This window comes from Diadema antillarum, unplaced genomic scaffold, assembly GCF_040938485.1.
Source record: "Diadema antillarum isolate AM-2024a unplaced genomic scaffold, OU_Dant_1.0 scf00000013, whole genome shotgun sequence".
NCBI lineage: Eukaryota > Metazoa > Echinodermata > Echinoidea > Diadematoida > Diadematidae > Diadema > Diadema antillarum.
In genome coordinates, this window is record NW_027270902.1 from 1,668,321 (window position 1) to 1,689,903 (window position 21,583).

At 38.1% G+C, this 21,583-nt stretch overlaps 1 protein-coding gene across 1 annotated transcript in view; it reads left to right on the plus strand.

Annotated features, from left to right (window-relative positions):
* Positions 1 to 12,658, plus strand: part of LOC139721458 (uncharacterized) — a 19,774-nt gene extending 7,116 nt beyond the window's left edge. Inside the window, exons 5-6 of the mRNA XM_071632778.1 lie at positions 197 to 2,589; positions 12,539 to 12,658. Coding sequence (XP_071488879.1) covers positions 197 to 2,589; positions 12,539 to 12,658 — 2,513 coding nt within the window. The remainder of the gene's footprint in view (positions 1 to 196; positions 2,590 to 12,538) is intronic.
* The last annotated feature ends 8,925 nt before the right edge of the window (positions 12,659 to 21,583 follow it).

Below are 21,583 nucleotides of genomic sequence, written 5' to 3' on the forward strand. Positions count from 1 at the left end.
AAAAAAAAATTAGATATTTCAATGTACCAAAAACTGTGTTTTGATATAAGATCATAACTATTTCCACTTGTTATTTCAAAACCTTACGACGGCTAGTTCATTTAAAAAGTACACTGTAATACTTTTGTTTGGCAAATGTCTTTTTGAATACAAGTTGTTAAAATCTCCACAATCCACTTAATGTTTCCTTATCTAGGTGAGATCATCGGGCCAAGGAGTGCGTCGTTTCTCAGTTCGGAGATACCACTCCCAGAGGGACTTGAAGATGCACCTGTTGAATCTCCATTAGTTATTGAAAGTGACACGGCGATCATCGGAAAAGGCTACCTAGACGGCATCGACGACGAGCAGGATCTAAATGTCAATGATGCCGCTCAGGAAACATCAACGGCCAATTGCAACATCGCAATGGATGTCGACACAAATAAAAATACAGAAAAGATGATCGAAACAAAAGAAGCAGTGACGGTATCCGAGTCGCCAGTAGAGGGAAGCAAATCCATACCCCCTGAAGTAGACCCTGCTCAGAGTTCGTCAATGGTAGAAGTTAATGGAAACGCGCAAGCAGATGTAAACTCGATGAATGGGGACGTTTTTCCCGATGCAAAGAGAAATTCCTCCGAGTCTCTACAAACTGACATCGCTTTGTCTGAAATCCTGACGACCCAAGATGCTAATAACTCCGAAGTCTTTTTATCAGCTGACGCCAATCCAACTGATAGTTCTCAGAACGAAATAAGTAGTTACGATGCAAGTCATCCGCAAAACATTAAAGCTTGCACAAAAGCACAGAAAGAGACTAATAGTGAGAGGGGACAGAAGCGAAGGTTAGTCAGACGTAGCTCAAGGTCTCCTGTAGGACTGAAGCAATCTGCAATGCATGATGAGAATTCCGAAATAAACGAAGATGATGTTAACTTCAGAAAACAATTCTCAAGGCCAAAGTCATCAAAAAGTAGGAAAAAGCGTCAATCGAGTAGAAAGCGAAAATCTGTGAACGCCAATGAATCGGAAAGAGTGCGTCTAGATTTGGAAAAAGCTCAGGAGCTGACAGAAAAGGTAGATACTTGTTTGGACATCATCGACGACCTCCTCAATCTGACTTCTTACGATGAAAACGAGAACGAGGCAGAGGAGAAGCTGAGACAAAAATTAGACTCTTTGGTCCAGAGATTTCCAAATTCTGATACAGAAGGCAGTTCAAGAATCAGCACTCCGTCCAGGCGACTGAGAGGTAGACCGGCAAGGACAGATCTGATTCAAGTGTCAGACAGCAATGGGGAAGGCTTTGATGGATCAGATATGAACCTTAATGCGTCTACTTACCAGGCAGATTCGGGAGTATGGGGACAATGTAGCCTAGAGGATTCTCTGAAGGTCATGGCGGAACTTGTTGGAAATATTAAAGGTACCGTTCAAGGCAGTGAGACCAATTCAGGCGAAGTTAATCATTCCGTTATCTTGAGTTCTTACAATACGACTGAACCAAGCCTCAACGGCAACCAGAACAACAATAACGTGGAAAAACATTCTGCCAGTAGACATAATGCTGAAGGCAGCCAAGTCAAACGAACTCCACTTCGCGAACTCCTGAAGACTAGTCTGTTTAGTCAAGAACTCAAAACCCAAAGAACTCGTCGAAGGCCTTTACCAGCCACCAGGTCGTTAGACTTCGGAGGCGAATCCTTTCCAGACAGTGCCACGTGGAGCGTTCCGAAAACAGGTGAAGGTACAAGGCGGCATAGCTGCGGTAGCCTTCATCAGCGGACTCGCTCCGGACGTAGCAGACACAGCTTCGCCATCAGGTCAAGATCTCGTATCTCATCAACTGATTCGTCTTCTTGTGACGAAAGTTACCCACCAGAGCTTGAGGGCGTCAGTAGCTTGATCAAGTCTTACTCAGAGAAAATCGTTTCTTCACACTCCTTGGATCGTGAAGGCGACTCATCACCAAGCAAACAGCCTGAAAACCTTCAAGATAAAAGCCAACAATTTCCACCCGGACAGACTTTGAGCTCCTCGTCAGATGACGAAGGGTTTCCGACTATGAACTCCATTAGGTATCACTCAGGTAGAGTTCTCCGGTACGATGCTGACTCGCAGCTAAGTCTCCTACAGGATTTGGAGGAAGAAGTGGCTTCTCATTCTCAGTGTAGATCGAGCCACAAAGGTCTCGCTTCCCATCTCACAGAAAAGACTGCTAATTGGGAAAACCAAACGCGAGATGAATTGTGTCGAAATGAGCTTACAATGCACGGGAACAGAAACCATGATAGGTGTAAGCACGGTGGCGAACCCTCAAAGGGTTCTGAAGCGGAAAGTCAAATCGTTGATCCAGATGAAAGTAAAGCAGAGCAAATAAATGGTCAGCCAATGAATGGAGAGCTCACCGCCGAAGGAAGCAAAGAAATAACCCTTCTAGTAACCAGCCATCTTGCATCCATGGAAAGAAAACACAATGATGTACGCAAGATTAGTTGCAGCACGTCCGACGAAGACGATTTGCGAACTAATTTACACCTGTCTAGGACTGACAGTGGTTTCAGCTCAGCACACAGTCCGGGGGTGCATGGAAAGAACAGAGCTTCTGTACTTCAATAACTTTAAATTTCAACCATTTAACCGTTTCCCTGTTCGTTGACATGAAGTCGTGTAAGGTCATATCTAATTCATCTACATACTACGTGCTTGGCGAGTGATTAAAAAAAGATAAAAATCGTCTTTGTGTAGATGTGGCAATTGCTTGTGCAATACAAAGACATTCCTCGCTGCCTGCAGCTCAGTGCAATAGTTTGTATCATCTTTTATTTCTATAAACGAGATTATAATAGCGATTCTAAACTGTGACGCAGAATTATTTCAGCAAAATACCAAGACACGTATTCTTTCTATCCGCGAACGGATCATTGTGAAGCCAGATTTTCCAAGGAACAGTTTTCAAGAGGATGAAAATTCCCTGACGTGTTGTACGTGATTCCCTACTCTGCGATCTTCAACTTAAAAATAGTCATGTCCAGCGCTGAAACGGATGACATTTTGCTGAAGCGCATCACTGGAACCACACTCTAAATCCGTAGTTTCACAGTGCATTGTTATCATGTAGCTGAGAAATCCATGCTGTGGGAATTTCGACAAATCTTTTCTCGCATTTGGTTATGGCCACGACCATGTTCACCTGTCACGACTAAAATGGTCCCGACTCATTAAGAAGACAGAACAGCTGAAAAGAATCCTGCAAACCCACGACTTAACCTAAAGATGGTCTGTCAAGGATAGATATGTGTAAAAGGTGTGTGTACGAATGTCATCATTTGAATGGTGTTTTCTGGAGAGGGAAGATGCAGAAGTAGTGTGCACCAGACCATGCAGACTGGTGAAGCTGGTACGGAGTGAGATGCATGCCGTCGTAGAGGGCGTACTGTAAGAATGGCGCCAAGCTGGAAAAGAATGACGTCGAAAGGAACAGCTGCGCAGCTGCTTACAGTGAGGTGAGAAAAACATGTTATTCCTTACCGTTTGCATCTTTTGTGTCATGATTCACTAGTATAGAATCGTGTGGCCTATAGATCCTCCATTTTTAATTTGAAGAAATAACATTTTGTTCTCTTAGTTGCGCGTTAATCAGCAAAAGTCGTTTGTGAATTTCCTATTTGTCTCTTTTCTCTAATAATCAAACTCCATTCCACTTCACTTTGTTTGTTTGTTTGTTCATTTTTTCCATCTGAGAAGATGGCTGGATAGCCCATATTCAGCTACGTTAAGCTGGTCTTCCATGGGGTCCAATTGGATGTGAGGTTTACACTTATATGGAGCAATCAGCAAAATGCAACACAGAAAGTTTCATTGAAATCAACATGAAGTGAGAAGATGAAGGAAGATTAACGTTTCACATATTTCCACGAAACAATGATATCTATCACAAGGAGGCTTATAGAGTCACCGTCCCTTATAACTCTGAAACTGACATTCTGCAATGTAATATAATTACTTCTTTTCTCAAAACTTCCTTTTCCATTAGACATCCTGCGCATCAAATAACCCAAGAATTGTAATGCTTATACTGTAAAAGCAATATTGACCATTTCTTCAGGTTAAAGGAGTGATGATGATTGCTAGATTATTGACGCGAACAATTTGCATTTGTGATATCTTGATGGTTCAAACAATTCAAAGAGAGTTGAAAGACGATGACGGCTTACTCTACTTTCATACAAACTTGTGACCAATGCCATTCTGTTATAATGATGTAATTATGTGATAATGTGAAGCTCTACAAGTCCAAGACTTCCTTATTTTCACTTTAATAAAAAAATTCTTCACCTCTCTGGTTGTGCGATTCAGTTTAGGAAAGTAAAGTTGCCCTTGCTGTGGAGTTCTTCCTCTATCGCCTTCTTTCTCTCTCTGCTTGTTAGCCAGAAAATGCTAGGAAAAAGTGGAGAATCTTGAACAGTAACGACAGAAGAAACACAGTTTACACTCATACTCGAAACGGAAAGTGAATTTCAAATCCTTCCTAAATTGACGATAAATTCCAGAGTTTGTCCCAAGATGGAAATTCCTGCATCAAAGCAAAGTTAGAGTCATTTGCACAAAAATGTCAAATGTACTTAATGGCGATATTACTATATATACGATATAATGTGTGCAGCAACGCAGAAGTCTGCCAAGGGTTTTTGAGGTGAGGTGAAGAGGGTTAGGAGACTGAATTGAGCGGAATGTTGAATACCAAACTTTTTAAAATGGCCGTTATGCGTAAAACTTAAAAAAAAAACCCAGACCTTGTAAACCCCTTCAGGGAGATTCTCACCCACTCAAATGATACTTTGCCTCCAATCCGGACTACCATGGGAAATACTCCAGCCACCATGCCACTTTTCATTAACAATTAATGGCGTTCATCTCTTTGTGAATGGACCCAGCTACTAAACCCTTCACCTCGGCGTCCTTCAGCGTCTAAAACGTGCAGCTCCTTGACAGGTTATTTCTTGTGTTTTTCACAACACACAAAATGTTGCTAGATGATGTTGAGGGTGCCGGTGAGTTAGCAGTGAGCCCTCTACGGCTGTAGACTGTGCACTGTAACGAAGATCCCCATTCACTTCTGAGTAAAACCCAAGGTTCTCTTCGATTCAAGAGAATTTTGAAGAGTTTTATGACAAAAGGGCTAAGCGCCATTTTCAAATACTTTCAAGTACGTCCATCAGATAGAGCAAAATAAAACCATTCCAATGATATCTTATATGTTGCATGACAACGAATATTCTTAAAGTTATGATTAAAAATATCATTTTTTTTTAACAGCTAGGTTTAATCATGAATATTTCAAATTGACAAGACTGAAGTTAACTCGATTTGCTATCAAACTTTTCATTTATATTTATATAGTGACACTTCGGGAGGCTGCGCTGCAGTTTTCTCTTTTCTATTGGATTGATGAATATGATATACAGATATTTTTAGTGAAATCGATCGCACATACACGCTAATTTGTGCAATGCCTGTGGAAAGGTTGTTGTGTTTCTTTTCTTCCTTTTTTGAAGGGGTGGGGTTACGTTCGCCATTTTTGTCAGATAATTCAATATATTGTTGAAATGACCTCACCTGACATTTTTGCAGTGTCAATATGATCCTCCATGAATAACTATCTTTTTTAGTTCCAGTAGGCTTTCGAAGGAAGGGTGATAACTTCAGTATCTTTTTACTTTTGTAGACCAGTTTTAAAAGTTATATCAGAATATGCATTCACAACAGAAGCTACGTTTATTCCTATTCAAAAAAATACAAAAGTAAATGTACATCCTGTTATCTAAGCTTTTAAATGTAAAGATAAAAAAATCTTTACTATATTACACTATTCAAAACTACTTCGTTGTGATTTCATGTGACTGGCTAAATAGATATTCTCCCCTTATTGGGAATAAAAATAATGGTATAAAAGTGTGAATTTTAATACACCATATAAGTGTCTTTCGTAATTTCATAGGTGCAGTGGAAATATAAATCAGACTGAAGGATATTCTATTAGAATGTATTGTACTTTTTAATTTCGTTGTATGAAAAAAAAAGCATCGTAATATATAAGCCACCTTAACCTTAGAAAATATTTTCCGCAACAGAACTATTGCTATGTCACCATAATCCGAGATTATAATTCGTTTGCTCTCTTGTTTTAGACTAATTTTGCTACTTTACCAGAAAAAATGCGTACGATATTTATGATGCGGGAGTAAGGGCACGTGAAATAGGCTCTACCGTGAATAAAGTTCAGACACAGAAGGATGAATGTCTGACAAGTCCCACTCATTTAAATTCCCGTCTGCTCATGATAGGCGGCTAGTCATGATAGTTAATTTCACCGCCAGACTTTGATTGTAAAAACTGGAAACGTGTGCCCCCTCCTCTCTGTATGTCCAGAAAAGGTAGACAAAAGTGACATAATTTAATCTATGACCGGCACATTCCGGCAGACACAGCTCTGGCAATGTGGTCATACCGCCTGCTAGGTTAGTCAGAAAACGCTCTCTAATCTGAAATAGATTGCCCTCTTGGTATATGCCATTTTGCGGAAATGCCCCTTCATTAATCAGTGACATGCCGCTTTACTGTCCGTCTCCCACGTTGGAAATAATTTTGTTGCAGGCGAGCTGGCTCGTAATGTGAAATGGAATGATGATAATAGACATGTGGATTTCGCCGGAAACGAAACATCGGAATAAGTCAAAACTGATTTTATCGTCTGTCAATCCAAGTTAGGTGATCGATGTCTTTATGGTGTGATGGAAAACGATCGTCTTACGTTGGTCCTTTTCTTGTCATGTTATTGATATCATTATCAATATATAAATCATTATTGTCATTAATATATAAAATTAATATAGGGCGGTAAGTTGGCTCAGTCGGTAGCTTGTCTTCCTCACGATCCTAAGGACACGGGTTCGAACCCGAGTATGGACTGAGCAATGTTGTATGTAATCATACCGTCCCCTCTAGCAAGAGGCAAAACACTCTGTCCCTCGGATAGGACATAAAATGGAGGTCCCGTGTATGAGAGAGTAACAACTCATGCACGTTAAAGATCCCGCTTCATTCATTCATTGCAAAGAGCAGGGTGTTTAACCCGGTGAAGTGGTCAAGCCTCACATCCAACTGGACCCCATGGAAGACCAGCTTAGCATACTGAATATGGGCTATCCAGCCCAGATGGAAATGAACAAACAAACAAACAAACAAACAAACAATATCGGTAGTGTTGACATCTAGTGTAGTTGCATGGTTATCATTGTCGGCGCTGTTACCATGACTACAATTGTTACAATACGTGCTTTTTTGTTAATTTTTTTTTGTGTTCAAAGTCTGTCTTTCATATGGTATAAATTCTGACTCCCAGTAGAGATGATGTAGAGGCAGAAGCCATTCAGACCCTGCTAACCTTTGAACAAGCTCCAAGAATTAACTGAGGAGAGTGTATTCATTGGACGTTCTCGAAACTCGTCATGGCTATTCTCGTATTTCAGCACCCCGTAGATGAACGCTTAACCAGCGCATCTCATCCAGGGGTGCGGAAGAGAACAGTCGCGTCGCCTGCGTAGAAAATGATACCCGCCGGAAGAATATGTGTGACACCCCTCACTCTAATTGATAAGTTCTGGGCGCGGTAACGCCAGCAGCGCGACAGTCTTCGCTCACAGCGTTGTTATCGACGGGTCCCTTGCACGGTGCATGGATCGGAGTGGGACTCGGATCGCCCCCGAGGAGTCTCTCGCTTGTAGCGAACACGGAGCAAGCCTTCGTGAAAGGGATGCACGGGCGGAGAGCCCATCGATAGCTAAATAAGGAGATGGCGTTTCATCACCACAGAGCGCGATACCCGTCGAGAGGCGTGATGGAGGACATATTTGGTTGTGGTTTGGCTCCGGAGTGCATCCTCTTCGAACCCTGGATGCAGCCAGCACCAGGGATCTCTCTTAATGCGCGTCTTCCATGTGCCTTAGGGATCTTCTCATAAGTGTTTGGCTGAAATCGTATTTCGCATTGACAAGTTTATCCTATGTCACTGCCGTTCCCATTAATGAGCCAGCTAAATGAAGAAAACAGTTCAGATGTTCTTCACTTGTTCGGAAGCTCACTCGTCTTGGTTTTCAGGATTGATATATGACTAGACACCTCTCCTTCTTTTATAGTTCAATGTAGCTGACAAACCAAACACGTCTTTGGAGAACGAATTTAGGAGAGAAAGAATGCGCTGTCACACATGTCAAATAGTGATTAGGAATATACAAGACAGAGTAAAGAACCTAGTTGATATTTCAACTTAACATCAAGTTTAAACACACTAATGTCAGTGAATTATTGAATGGTCCATAGTGTAAACTGCCTGCGTCATTGGTAAAGCGCTGAATTCTGCAGAAACTCCAGAAACTCCCTTCAAATTCTAGTCTAGCTTTTTAAAGATAGGAAGCGTTTAGAAACAGAATGATTTATGCGTGCAGGGACTATAATACGCCCACTTATCAACACAAAATTCTGAGCTACGGCTCTGAAATAACATATTATTGTCATACGAGAGATTAAAAACCTACAACGAAACAATGATTTCTACTCATAAAACATTTCTTCAACAGACTCACAGTCAACGGCATTTTACATCACTTTTTTTTCCTCTCAAATTACATTAATTCATATTTCAAATAATGATAACATCAACATTTTCGTTTACATGTGTTATCAGGGAAAACATCAAACAAAATCGAATAACTTATTTGGAAGATCGATGATAATGATAGTAATGGTAATGATCATAATAATAATAATGATAATGATAATAATAATAATAATAATAATAATAATAATAATAATAATAATAAGGCCTTCTTTATCCAGGGTAGCCTCTTCAGTGTTGCCACTGCTCTATCAGAGGGCCCTGCCATTAGTATTTCCCTAGCTTTGCCAGGTACCCATTTATACACCTGGGTAGAGAGGGTCATGATGAGTAAAAACATCTTGTCCAAGGACGTACGCACAATGGGAGGGAACCGAACTCGAGACCTCCGATTATAGGAGTCGGCAGCCTTATCCCCTATGCAACACCATCCCTACAAAGCTAAACAAAGATCTGCCAAAACAAAACTTGTTTACCTCAAGCTTTTTCCAGGGTTCGGATACAAACATCTCACTCTACATTCTCTATGGTAACCATCTTTATAATTGCGTAACACTATCAATCTATGAAAAAATGGCATAAATTAATGTAATCGTCTATTCCTCTCCCTCACTGTCCTTTAGTAAATGTGCAAAATTGATGTTATCATAGATATGAATAACTTGTTTGATTAACCAGGAGATATAATTCCAAACGCTCCTATTTCATCTTACATGTGATGAGGGCATGTCTTATATCCTCATCCATTTGACCAACATTGCATTCGGGATTATTACTTATTTTCGACTAAAAAGATTTATATTTCACCGGTAACAAAGTATACAACACTACAATCGAATTCTTTTTCGTATTCCTTTTTAATCTGGCAAGTTGAGTATATATGGAAAAAAAATTCTTCACCTCAGGTACATTTCCCCAAAGAATATAGGTATATGCTCTTTGATTTATCAAATCATTATGAAAACATGTAGGTGTAACATCACATAATCTCTTTACATTTTCCCATTTCTATGTGTAGAACAGTTATCAATAAAACATTATGTTCTCTGTCAATGGATATTAATTTTTGTAAACTAGTTTTTCGGTATAGCTTGGCGAAGTTTCGAATAATTAACAATTGCACATAATCTTTTGCTATTACCGGATAGATTTTCATCCTAACATGACCAATAGGATTTCTTCCACCGTTTCAAATCCCTAAAAAAGTCTTCCAGCCCGAAAATACCACTTTCAAACCATCCTTATAAAACAGAGGTTTCTTAATGAAAGCAATATTCTGATTGTGCCTTAAAATAGTCTTTTCCGCAGTGAGTTTTTCCCCAACTATCTATTTGTCGTTGAAGGACCCAGCACGTATCATTTAAACATAGAACAGAGACATGTTTTAGCCGAAAATGGACGTGACGTTATAGACTTTAAAATAATTATTCTCTGGTTAAGATTAGCTTACACTTTAGATAAATTCAATAATCCAAATGATATGAAAATGTTAAATGCTGCTTAGATATTAAGCTTATTAGCAGTATGAATGATATCATATCTTACGTAGATAACTATGTATAAATTAACCAGTCTTACCTATGAATACACACTATCAATATTTCATAACTATTGTGAATATGATCTGTCTGAATCAAAACATGTCTGAACTAAGACGTTTGTTTAAATTTATTCACTTCAAATGAATCATCTTTCATAATCATGTCAGTTCTTGATATTTCAATGTCCAGAAAAACAAGAGATTTTTCATAATCTACACGAAATACGACTTTAATTATCATCAGATTTAGAATCACTATATCTCAAATCCTCGCCAGATGATGATGAATAGTCTATTTCCAGACTTTCGTGTGTTATTTTCCTCCTCCTCTTCCTCCTCCTCCTCTTCGCTGTCACATTCATCACACCAATATCACCATTAATAACATCATTTTCATTGAGGTTTGAATCTTCTTCAGTATGTCTCCCTCTAACATTTGTTAGGGGAGACAAATTGAAGAAAATTCAAACCTCAACCTTCACCCCTCTACTTGATATTATCTTGCATCATTATCATTATGTTCATTATCATTCTCACCATAGCTACCACCGCATTTATCATCATCACCACCGCTAACACCAAGACCACAAATTGAAGAAAATTAAAACCACAACCTTCACCCTCTACTTAATATTATCTTGCATCATCCTTGTGATCATTATCATTTTCACCATAGCTACCACCACATTCACCATCATCACCATCGCTAACACCAAGACCACAAATTGAAGAAAATTAAAACCACAACCTTCACCCTCTACTTAATATTATCTTGCATCATCATTGTGATCATTATCATTTTCACCATAGCTACCACCACATTCACCATCATCACCACCGCCAAAACCAAGACCACAAATTGAAGAAAATTCAAATCTCAATCTTCACCCCTCTACTTGATATTATCTTCCATCGTAATCATTGTGATCATTATCATTCTCACCCTAGCTACCAACAAATTCATCATCAACATCATCATCATGATCATGATCATCATCATCATCGTCATCATCATCACCAACGCTAACACCAAGACCACCAACATCACATGCAAGCTTGTTTGCATCTTGTCTTCCCTTTCTGCCCAATTTCGTTTCATCTCCATCACACCACTTTCCCCGGAGAGTACTCTCACCAGGAAATGTCGTTAACATCCTTCCACTGAGATTCGAATATTTATCAACAGACATAATGCTTGCTGTTTCGCCTGGCCTATGGGGGATTCCTCCCCACCATTCAGGGTGATGTCTTCTACCCCACCCCCTGCTTGAGAGGGGGTGGGGGATGGGTATGAAAGCTAGCACCATTTACCCACTGTGTGAAAAACAACAAGCCCCGTTTTGAATGAATTTCCAAGTCTCAAATGGCTAAGCTTTCAAAGTACTGGATATCATTATCAGCATGATATTGCCAACATAAGAATGCATATTTTGCATTATTAACAAACCAAAGTCAGACAAATTCAACAGATGTTGTTTCAGGCGGTATCTGGATTGTTTTGGTACGTTTTGATGTTTTGTTCTCCACCAGTTAAAAAGCCTTTTGATAATCAGATTACATTCACACATTGCTCGTCAACTAAGAACCACCAAGAAAGTTGAAGTGTGGGAAGATTTGAGATAGATTAAATGATATAATTAATTCAATAGGGATGGTGTCTCTTTCGCTAGTGATGATAATATTGATTCTTTAATTGGTAGAGAGAGTTCAAGTATATGTAAACAACGTGACAGATACATGTTGTTATGCCTTCGCAATCATATTGATAGAAAAGAATTAGATACTCATTGTGCACGAGCCATATAATTTACAGGGGCGGATCCAGGAATTCCGTAAAGAGGGGGCGCGTTTACAAAATTAAAGGGGGGCGCACGCACACCTCCCCCATTTTTTCTTTTTATTTCTTTTGTTTCAACAAAAAATAAAGGGGGGGGGGGCGTGCGCCGGTTGCGGTCCTCCCTGGATCCGCCCCTGATTTACCAGGGACTTGTGCATGATCACGCTATAATACGTTTTCATCCGTTGTCCCGTAAAACCCATAAAGTGAATGCAATTACGCTGTGTAAATTGAAACCGATGCTGATTATTCTTAGAACTGAAAGGCTGTGTGACATCCCTGGCAAACACAAAAGTAAATCAAAGTGTTATGTTCATCAGAGAAAAGAGAGAGAAAGTACATGACCCATTTCTCGTCGAGAAGCCTTTAGCTGAGTAGCATTAGTTTATTCTGTAGAAAGGATCAGGGCTGATATCGTTTTTAATCAATCAAAGTATCATCCCCGGTATACAGACAATGACGGGTGTTTACCCAAGCTGGCCAAACCGTCTCTTCCCGAAAGGGCAGGCGATGGTTCGAGAACTTCGCTGCACCAAGTTTCACCTCGCTCTCAGACTCCGTGCCCACCGCCCTGGTATTCGTGGCCAGTCGCCTGGCAGAACGCTTCCTTGTGACCCAGTAATGTACCTTCTAAACGCGCACTGCGAAAAAAAAGAATTAGCTTATGAAAGAGACATGATCGCTCCGAAAGAGAAAGTCTGCCGCATGTCCCAAGTCATCGTTGACAAAGTCTGTAAAATTAGACACGCAGATGAATAGAATATTTATACAAATCGGACAAAAGGAATAAGGGAGTTGCAGAATCTGAAAATCATTAATATATTGTCGAAGCAAAATCATGGTAAACCCCCCCCCCCCCGACAACAAATACCATATTATTATGACTAATGAGTAATTCATTGAGAAGAATATAATTGCCTGCTCTTAAACTCTCTGTTTTGTGTAAAGCAAAAAAAAAAAAAAAAAAAAAATGAGGAAATGTCATCAAAATCTCATTGTCCTTTTATGTTTGTTTCATTAAAAAGAAGGAAATTTGCAAATTCTTTACTTTTTTGAACTGTCCCTCTGGCATTTCTGAAACGTCGATGATCTTCTTTTATTTTATGATCATTAGGATTAACTTAACACTGCGTGTGCGTTGAGTGCCGATTGGCACACAAACACACACACCTACACACAGACACAGACACAGACACACAGACACAGACACACACACACACACACACACACACACACACACACACACACACACACACACACACACACACACACAACACCAAAATAAACCATAGCATAAAACAGCACACACTGGCCCAAGTCTCTGACACAGAAAGAGTATACAAGGGATGGAGATTTACTGTAAGTTGCAATGAACACTTTTCTGACACATTGGAATATAGGATGTGCAGCCTTATGAAAACGAGTTTGAATAAATCCGCACACGACATGCTGCTGAGTATTGAAGAGTTCAAAATATTATATCGTGTGAGGGACTCTTAAAGATTCATACAATTTTAGAGTCGTTGCTATGGTGGACATGCATATGTATATTAATTGTTTATTTATCACTACATTACTTTTAATCCTCTTCACTGTTGTTATATCGACGTTAATATGTATCATTCCACTTTTTTTTTTGTTGAATACGTACAATCTAGGTATTTTTTAGAGCAAAGTTTGTTCGAGAGAGACTTTAACTTGTATCTGTTGGATTTTCTCTTTAAAAAAAAGACTTAGAATTGTAAGTGTACGGGTTTGTGAATGAGTCATTACATAATTGATGAAATGCCGCTTTCTCAGTTCACTTTTTTTTCATCATTTCGTCAAGAACTTCACATGCGATGCCAGGCTTTAGCATTATAGGACGATCATAAAATGGTGCTGTTGTATGCGTACAATGAACAAAAAGCAACAACTCAGTGTCTCATGTTCTCGAACCCAATATAACACACGTCGTTAATCTGAAATGATGTGTGACTCGGTGAGGTATGCTATACGAGGTGCAGAGGCAATCCAAGGGCATATTCAAACCAATTTATTTTGAACAACTTCTTCATCTTGTTCGCATTAGTACGAATTTGATATTCGTTAGAAAGGAGACAAAAAAAGTTCAACTTGTGGCGACTCCACTGGATAACAGTGTCCTGATTTGTGACTCGATTCTTTTTACCCTCTGCAAACACTCCCAAACAGAAGCTGGTGATTTTAGGCGGATTCTAAAAAATATGTGTTCTTTCATAGAATTTATCGAATGGCCTTCGATCTATGAGCTCGATCCTCGATTACATCTTCGATTTATTCTCCATCAGGATAGTATATTCTTCCTCTTTAATCGACGGGAGTAAAAGAATTGGAAAGAGGTGATAAGTCTAATGAAGGATTACCTCAAGCAGTCACCAGTCAATGGTCTAGCTTCCCGAGCTTTGGCTGTGGTTCAGCTGCTATATCGCCTGCCAAGGAATTTGTGGTGGCGGCGAGTCAACTCAACACAGTTACGTGTCTGTTGTCACACCAGCTTGTGAATCGTTACAATCCCCATTGCTGTCTTTACCCTTATATCTTTGAACAAAGCATGATGAACAAATGAACCATAATCGCATACATGTCTTAACGTTGCTTAATCAAGAGACACCTGACATTTTATGAATCAGTGCTGCACAGTTTAGACAAGTTTATCTATTTTTTTATGGAGATGAGTATTGTGCCTGATATGTTCTCCCTCAGTTCAAGTTCAGCCCGAAAGAAACGAGATGATAATAAAGTGTGAAATTAATCAAAAACAGCAGTAACATAAAACAACAAAGGGTCCATTAAATCTAGAAACATGCTCTCGATTGAAAAATAAAGCGTGAGATTGAAACGATACACAATACAAGAGGAAGGTTGTACAGAGTGGTCTGTTTGAAATTAGTGGTCTGTTTGTCATTTCTGCAATGGTTTAGTGAAATTAGTTCCTTATTTGGAAATAAACATTCTTTAGCGCCACACAATGAATCTGAGAGAGCCTGAAGAGTCTGTCTAAAACGAGGTTCCGCCGTACTACCCCTGAGAGATTGCTTCCCAGCACTCGTTGCGTGAGGTAAGGTGAGTCAAATTGAACTCGACACGAAGCTATTAGCGTGCAAACTCATGCTGACGCACACGTACGCGTTGAAACGAGGTGAACAGATTTCAAACCCTGGGTCGTGTTAACATTGCCTTCCCGAACCACGATTTATCAGTCACAATATATATATATATATATATATATCTATAAAAAAAGGTGCATATACAAGAGAAGCAGCCCTTGTAGCATATTAGGTTTCTATGCAGTTACTTGTGGGTTATTCACGATAAAAGTCTCCGCCATTGCACAACAAATTAAAATGCCAAGGAAACTCGATATAACTTTTTTTTTAAATATTTCTGGGTCTAATGAAATCATATTGCTTGAAAGTTTCGTTTGCAGGTTATCATCAATAGAGGAAGTCAACCCTGTTTTTGTTGAATTGACAGCACTTAGATCTCGTAGTGTAATAATGGTGGCGACAAAAATGCATTACACACAACTGGACAAGTTTATTCTGAATGGTTGGTTATGCAATTCCTAATTTCTCACTTCACAAAGTGTGCAGATAACGTTTCCTCAAGAGATATATTTAAAAAGTATACCAAACCTTATATCATTTAATGTAATGCATTGTAGTGTATTAGAAAGATATATAGATACATTACTTAAGCGTTTTAATTTGGTCCAGAAGCAGAGTTCCATTATTCTAAATGTTGTTTTCATCATGATATGAAGCCTTCTATCACGGCTTAGAAAAAAAAATACAATACACAACGTAATGAAATCAACATTTTTTATTTGCCAGGTGCGTTTGCATTGAAAGGAACACCACGCAAGTTTAACAAAAGTTGGAACTGTGAGGCAAATTCAAAAAGAATTAAAGATTTCATGCTTTAGGTCCATGAAAAGAAAAGGGTACTGTCTGTAGTCTCTTTGAAACTGGGTATTATAATCTGTGTGAACGCAGCAAGGTTAACCGACTAGTGAACTCATCCACTCTGAGTCTGGCTGGAGGGTGTAACTCTCTCACTGGGCAGCAAACTGGGCTGGAGTGCGGTTACCATGAGGGAGGTTGCGGTTTTCTGCCAACTAATTATGGCTGATTGACAGGTGATTTACAATGCCTGGTTCATATGCACGTATTATATATATATATATATATATATATATATATATGAAGAGTTGAACGCAAAAACAGATAAATACCATTTTCAATATTTTGTAAGGTCATTATTAAATCGGAGAAGATTGAATCCTTTCATTGATTCTGCACTGTTGCATAACAAAATTACTTTAGAGATAGGAAAATAAATACATATGGCCTTAGTTTAATTATTTTCTTTGTTCTTCATCAGCTTTAAAAAAAAACGTATGCATCTGTTTTTGCATTTAAACTCTTATGCATAATGAACATTAGATATTGAGAATATCATAAATCCCTGTCTAATCAGCATTAATTTCCCTGATTTAAGAGCCATCAATGTAGTGTATATAAAGATCTGATATGCAGTTTTAGTATGTTAACTCTGAAATGTCACATAATGCATAACGGTACAGTATATCAATAGTACGAGTACTTCAGAGAAATATCGTTAGGCTGTGTTACATAACAAGCTGCATTAAGCATGAAACGTTCTAATCAAGGATCATTCTCTAGACATTGCATCGTGTTGTGTTAAACGCCCATCTTTTTCACTCTACTTTGGAGGTCCTGACTTCGTTTAGTAACTTTCTGTGCACTATTTTTCTGCTTTGTCAAATTTGTTTTTAAAGCGGATCTTTCACCTTTGATAAAGCAAAGGTAATTCCTAGGCTTTATATACTTATTTATATATATATGCTTGAAATTTCAAGGAATTAAGTGTTCATTGATCATCATCTACAAACAGAATCCGTGACGTCATCAATTGAGAAAGATAATCATTGAACACGCCCCAGCGATGCCCCCTCAACCTGTCCACCCAAATGACATGAGCCGATTGGTCCAAACGGCCGATCGCTACACCTTGTGGCATTTCTTATCAACAGCCTACTATGTGGGTCTATTTACCCAGCGATGCGTGGTATCTTCTTAAAATGATAAACCCACGCCGGACGTGGGTTGAAGCCTTAATAAAGGTGTTGTATATTTGTGCAATGTTAATTTTACTGCAAAAACATGGTTCTGATACACGTCGTTAACTGACAAATAACTTCTCTGCGACATGCCGATAATGTTTATAATGACATATATGTAGAGATTGTCATGAATGGATTATTTTTCCATAGGCCAAGCTTTGCAAGTGATAGAAATTCATGAAAATCACAGTTTGAATAAGGAGATATAAGATCACAGTCTACGATGCAGATTCACAAAAATACTTCATTGAGCAAAATAAAGCGCAAAAATGCTAATTTCAATTTCAATTTTAAAGTTTATTTCATTTTTCGACAAAACATATATATTTCACTTTCTTTGATAACAGAGAATAAGGTAAAAAGAACATTGTAGAATGAAAAGACTATACAATAATTGAGGAACCTTATAGTAATTATACATTGTAGTAAAAAAAAATGAAACAGAAGTGGTCGATGTAATAAAACGTTAAAGGTTACAAACAATCATGAAAATAGTAAGGAAATGACGGCAATAACAATATCAGTATGACAATGTTAATGATTATATGATTCCAATGAAACACATACTTATGCAAGATAATCATGGTCTTCTTACACACAAATAATGACAAAGAAAACGTCAACGACAGACATCTTTTTGTTACTGATTTTTAACTGAGCAATGAAAGAAAGCGTTTTATTCCTCCACTGTAATATAATCATAGAATAATAAATGACATAATCATGAATTACTATGGTAAAGGGATCTCTCAGCAAACATTAGCAAAGCCAGCCACAACTGGCAGTTAAAGGGATCGTACAGTTCTGGTTGAGACCTAATTTCCGGTTTCTACCATTTTCAGGTGGGATAATGAGAAATCTCATATGAAATATTAAAGAGCATGCAATTTTATGAGGAATTCAATGTTTATTTGTTGAAAATTGGTTTTGAAATGGCTGAGATATCAAAAAAGAGCGATTCCAATAAAGTGTGGGACCCACACTTTGTAACGATCGCTTTGTTTTTCTTTGTTTTTGAATGTTTCAGTTATTCCAAACCCGATTTTCATCAAATAAACTTTGAATTCCTCTTAAAATGGTATGCTCTGTACTATATCATAAGTGTTTTCTTGGTATCTTGCAAAAATTTAAAAGCTCAATTTTCATCTCAACCAAAACTGTACTATCCCTTTAAATGTTTACGGTGTAAGACTAGTGTTTGTATGTTGCCGACGTTTCCAGTCTCATATCGATGGGTTTAGCTGAAAGAAACCTACAAACAGCAGATACACAGTGAATGTGCGTGCAAGTTGATATCCTAAGAATGCGTCAAGGGAATTTTATGTTATTTCAGTGAATGTAGTCAAGGTATGGGCAGGCAGTACCACGGGGTGTTTTGAATAGTTTTAACGTTCATATGCCGACACTGTTGCAGATACCGTATTTCAAGATCACATGCACTGGCATGCCAATTCGAGTGTCCATCTTTTCGTATCAAACTTTGAACAATCATCTCTGGGTATAGAGAGCTTCTGTGTCCCGATGATAGTTCATTGTGTGGTCCGTGTTATGAATTCTTATTTCATTATCTCTTTTGTATTGGTATTTATGGTCATACTGCATGATTGCAATATTTTTCATCTAATTCATTCTGATATTATGTATATATATATAAGGTATCAAATTCGCCTGCTGTTTAATCAACCGATACCATTAATATTAGCGTATGAAGAAGTAATGATCGGATCAAAATGTGATGAGAATATATGATCAAAATAAAGCAAAGGCAAACTGGTGGTTCTTTTTCTTATTTCTTCCCTTTTTATACAAAAGTGGATCATCAAAATCAGTCAATAATTGATGCCCCCGTCAATGTATCGAGCATGTATAAATATAGGCCTTATCTTATAAAACCTGGCCGTTTACTGACTGGTGTATGTCATATTCGTCCACAGTTAGGTACTTGTAACGTGTTTCTTTGGAGTTACTCACTTGTCCTTTCCTTTCTTCTCTTCCCCCTTGCACTCCGAAACATTGTGTCAATCGTGGTTCAAATATGTATCATTATTATCAGTACCATTATTATTATTATTATTATTATTATTATTATTATTATTATTATTATTATTATTATTATCATTATTATTATTATTATCATTATTATTATTATTATCATCATCATCATCATCACCATCATCGTTATCATTATCATTATTATGACCATCATTATCATTAGTGTATTAGCATTGATATCAAAATCAAGTGCACTAATTACTGAAGACTGAAGGAGAGTGTTTGACAACATAATGATACCTCGGTCATTCAAATTACATCCACATCTCGAGTGTTTTCTGAACTCCACTGAACATTTCAGTAAAACACTAACATTCGCGATCAACCTTACTGAACCGTTGATCGATTGTAGACACATTGTTTGTTTGTTGTTGTTGTTTAACTTTGCTTTACCTAAAGTTGGATGTAATTTTGAATCTCTTAAACCAAACCAAACGAACAACGTATCTGATAAATTAATATGTGTGCATACATGATTGTGTAACATAAAAGGGGGGGGGGGGGGGGGGGGGTAAGGAGACGCAGTTGATAGCACAGAGAAAAAAAAAACTTTGCATGGAACAGGAAACAATATAAATTGGTTGGTTTTGAAACAGCTGCTTAGGCTTTATACTGTGAGATATTCCGAATAGCATCCCTCTATAGCCTGTTTGCATCATCTAGCCTGCACCTATAATAGCTGTAAATCTGATCAAGGCATTTGTATTATTGATGTTTTCAACCTGGTCAGGGGAATAAAAAGATTTGGCTATAGACCATAAGTGAGATTATGACGCGAAATCCCTCATAAATGAATTATGCCTACCTCGGCACGCCATAGCCTGCTTGACGAAATTTAGCTGAAAGAACGTTATAAAAAACAACAACAACAACAACAACGGGCAACATTACAAATGTACACCAAATGTACCTATTTCATGCTAAGAAAGACGAATAGCAGGAAAAAGGAATTGATTCAGTTGATTTCTTTCAGTCAAGTCCGTTTGATGTGATATCACTTTAACAGACATGTCTTTGAAATAGTTTGCATGGTTTTTGCAGAATTTAGCAAAATCTTATTACAAACAGGTATGCAACGACCTAATCGTTGCATTATGAATATAGCGAACTGCGATTCTGTTTTCTGAAGATGTATGCCTTTTTCACAAAGGTCTCTGAAAAGGCATCTCATGTACTGTAAAATGAAAATACCCCTTGAGACCATAGCTCATACACTAGGGCCTACTAATTGGAAACATGATAATTATTATATATTTTTTTCTTACCGAGAGCATGATAGAATGTTGATTGTCACGTGACAATGAAAATAATCGAGTATTTCAATTTAGTAAATCTGCCATCGGCCAGCCATCAAAAATTTTGAAACGGCCTCATCTATAAAGGAAATATTTCCTTTGTCCTTTGTCTCCACTAAGAATAGACGTACTATCCACTTTCATTTCATAGTTTGCTTGATTGTTTTAGTATGTTTGCGATTCTAGCGGCCTCGCATTTCTTACTAACCACCATCTTCTCCAATCGTACAGAATCTTTGGAGATACTAGATAACAGATGTTAGATTACAAATGAAACAAAAACGTCTCTGTTACTAATCATGATGTAATGTTTCATATGGTCAGTGGCCAAGTTACACTATACTCTCAGTGTCATCACTGTTACATATTAATTTATGTGCCTTATTCCTATCAATATTGCTTATATTTTAGTTTCCTTATGTAATTTCATAAAAGTTCTGACGTTATCATCAAAAACATAAATCTGAATTTTAATCTGTATTATCATAAACTATCGTCATGCACGGACTTGAAGAAATCCTATGCTGTTGCTGTTGCTGGAGCCGTAACTCTGCATGTTTATTAATCATTGAAAAAATATATGGGGGTGGGGAAGTAGACAAAGTTTACACAATCTCTCATTGACTTTGAAGCTTAAATATCCATTCCCGGTGATATAGGAGGCACAAACAGTCATTACTCCTAGGTCGTAGGTTAACAATTACGGCCAATTAAAGCAAGTCCTACTGCGCACATGTTACTGGTCAAACTGACAGGGATTAATGTCCATACCACTAACTATAGTGTTATACGGCCGTTTGTCGGAAAGCATTCAGGAGCTCCATTAATCATAATTGATTGTTCTCTTTGTTTCAGAGATAATATCAATTCGCTGAGCCCCGAAATGGGAACATCCATGTTCTTTGAGTTACCTGGCATATCAGTTTATTTTCTTCTACTTCATTATTTTAATGGCGTACATTTCATTTAAACACCCTATATCAGTATATGCAACGTGCCAGCTTGAAGAGTTAAGACACAGAAATGAAAACAT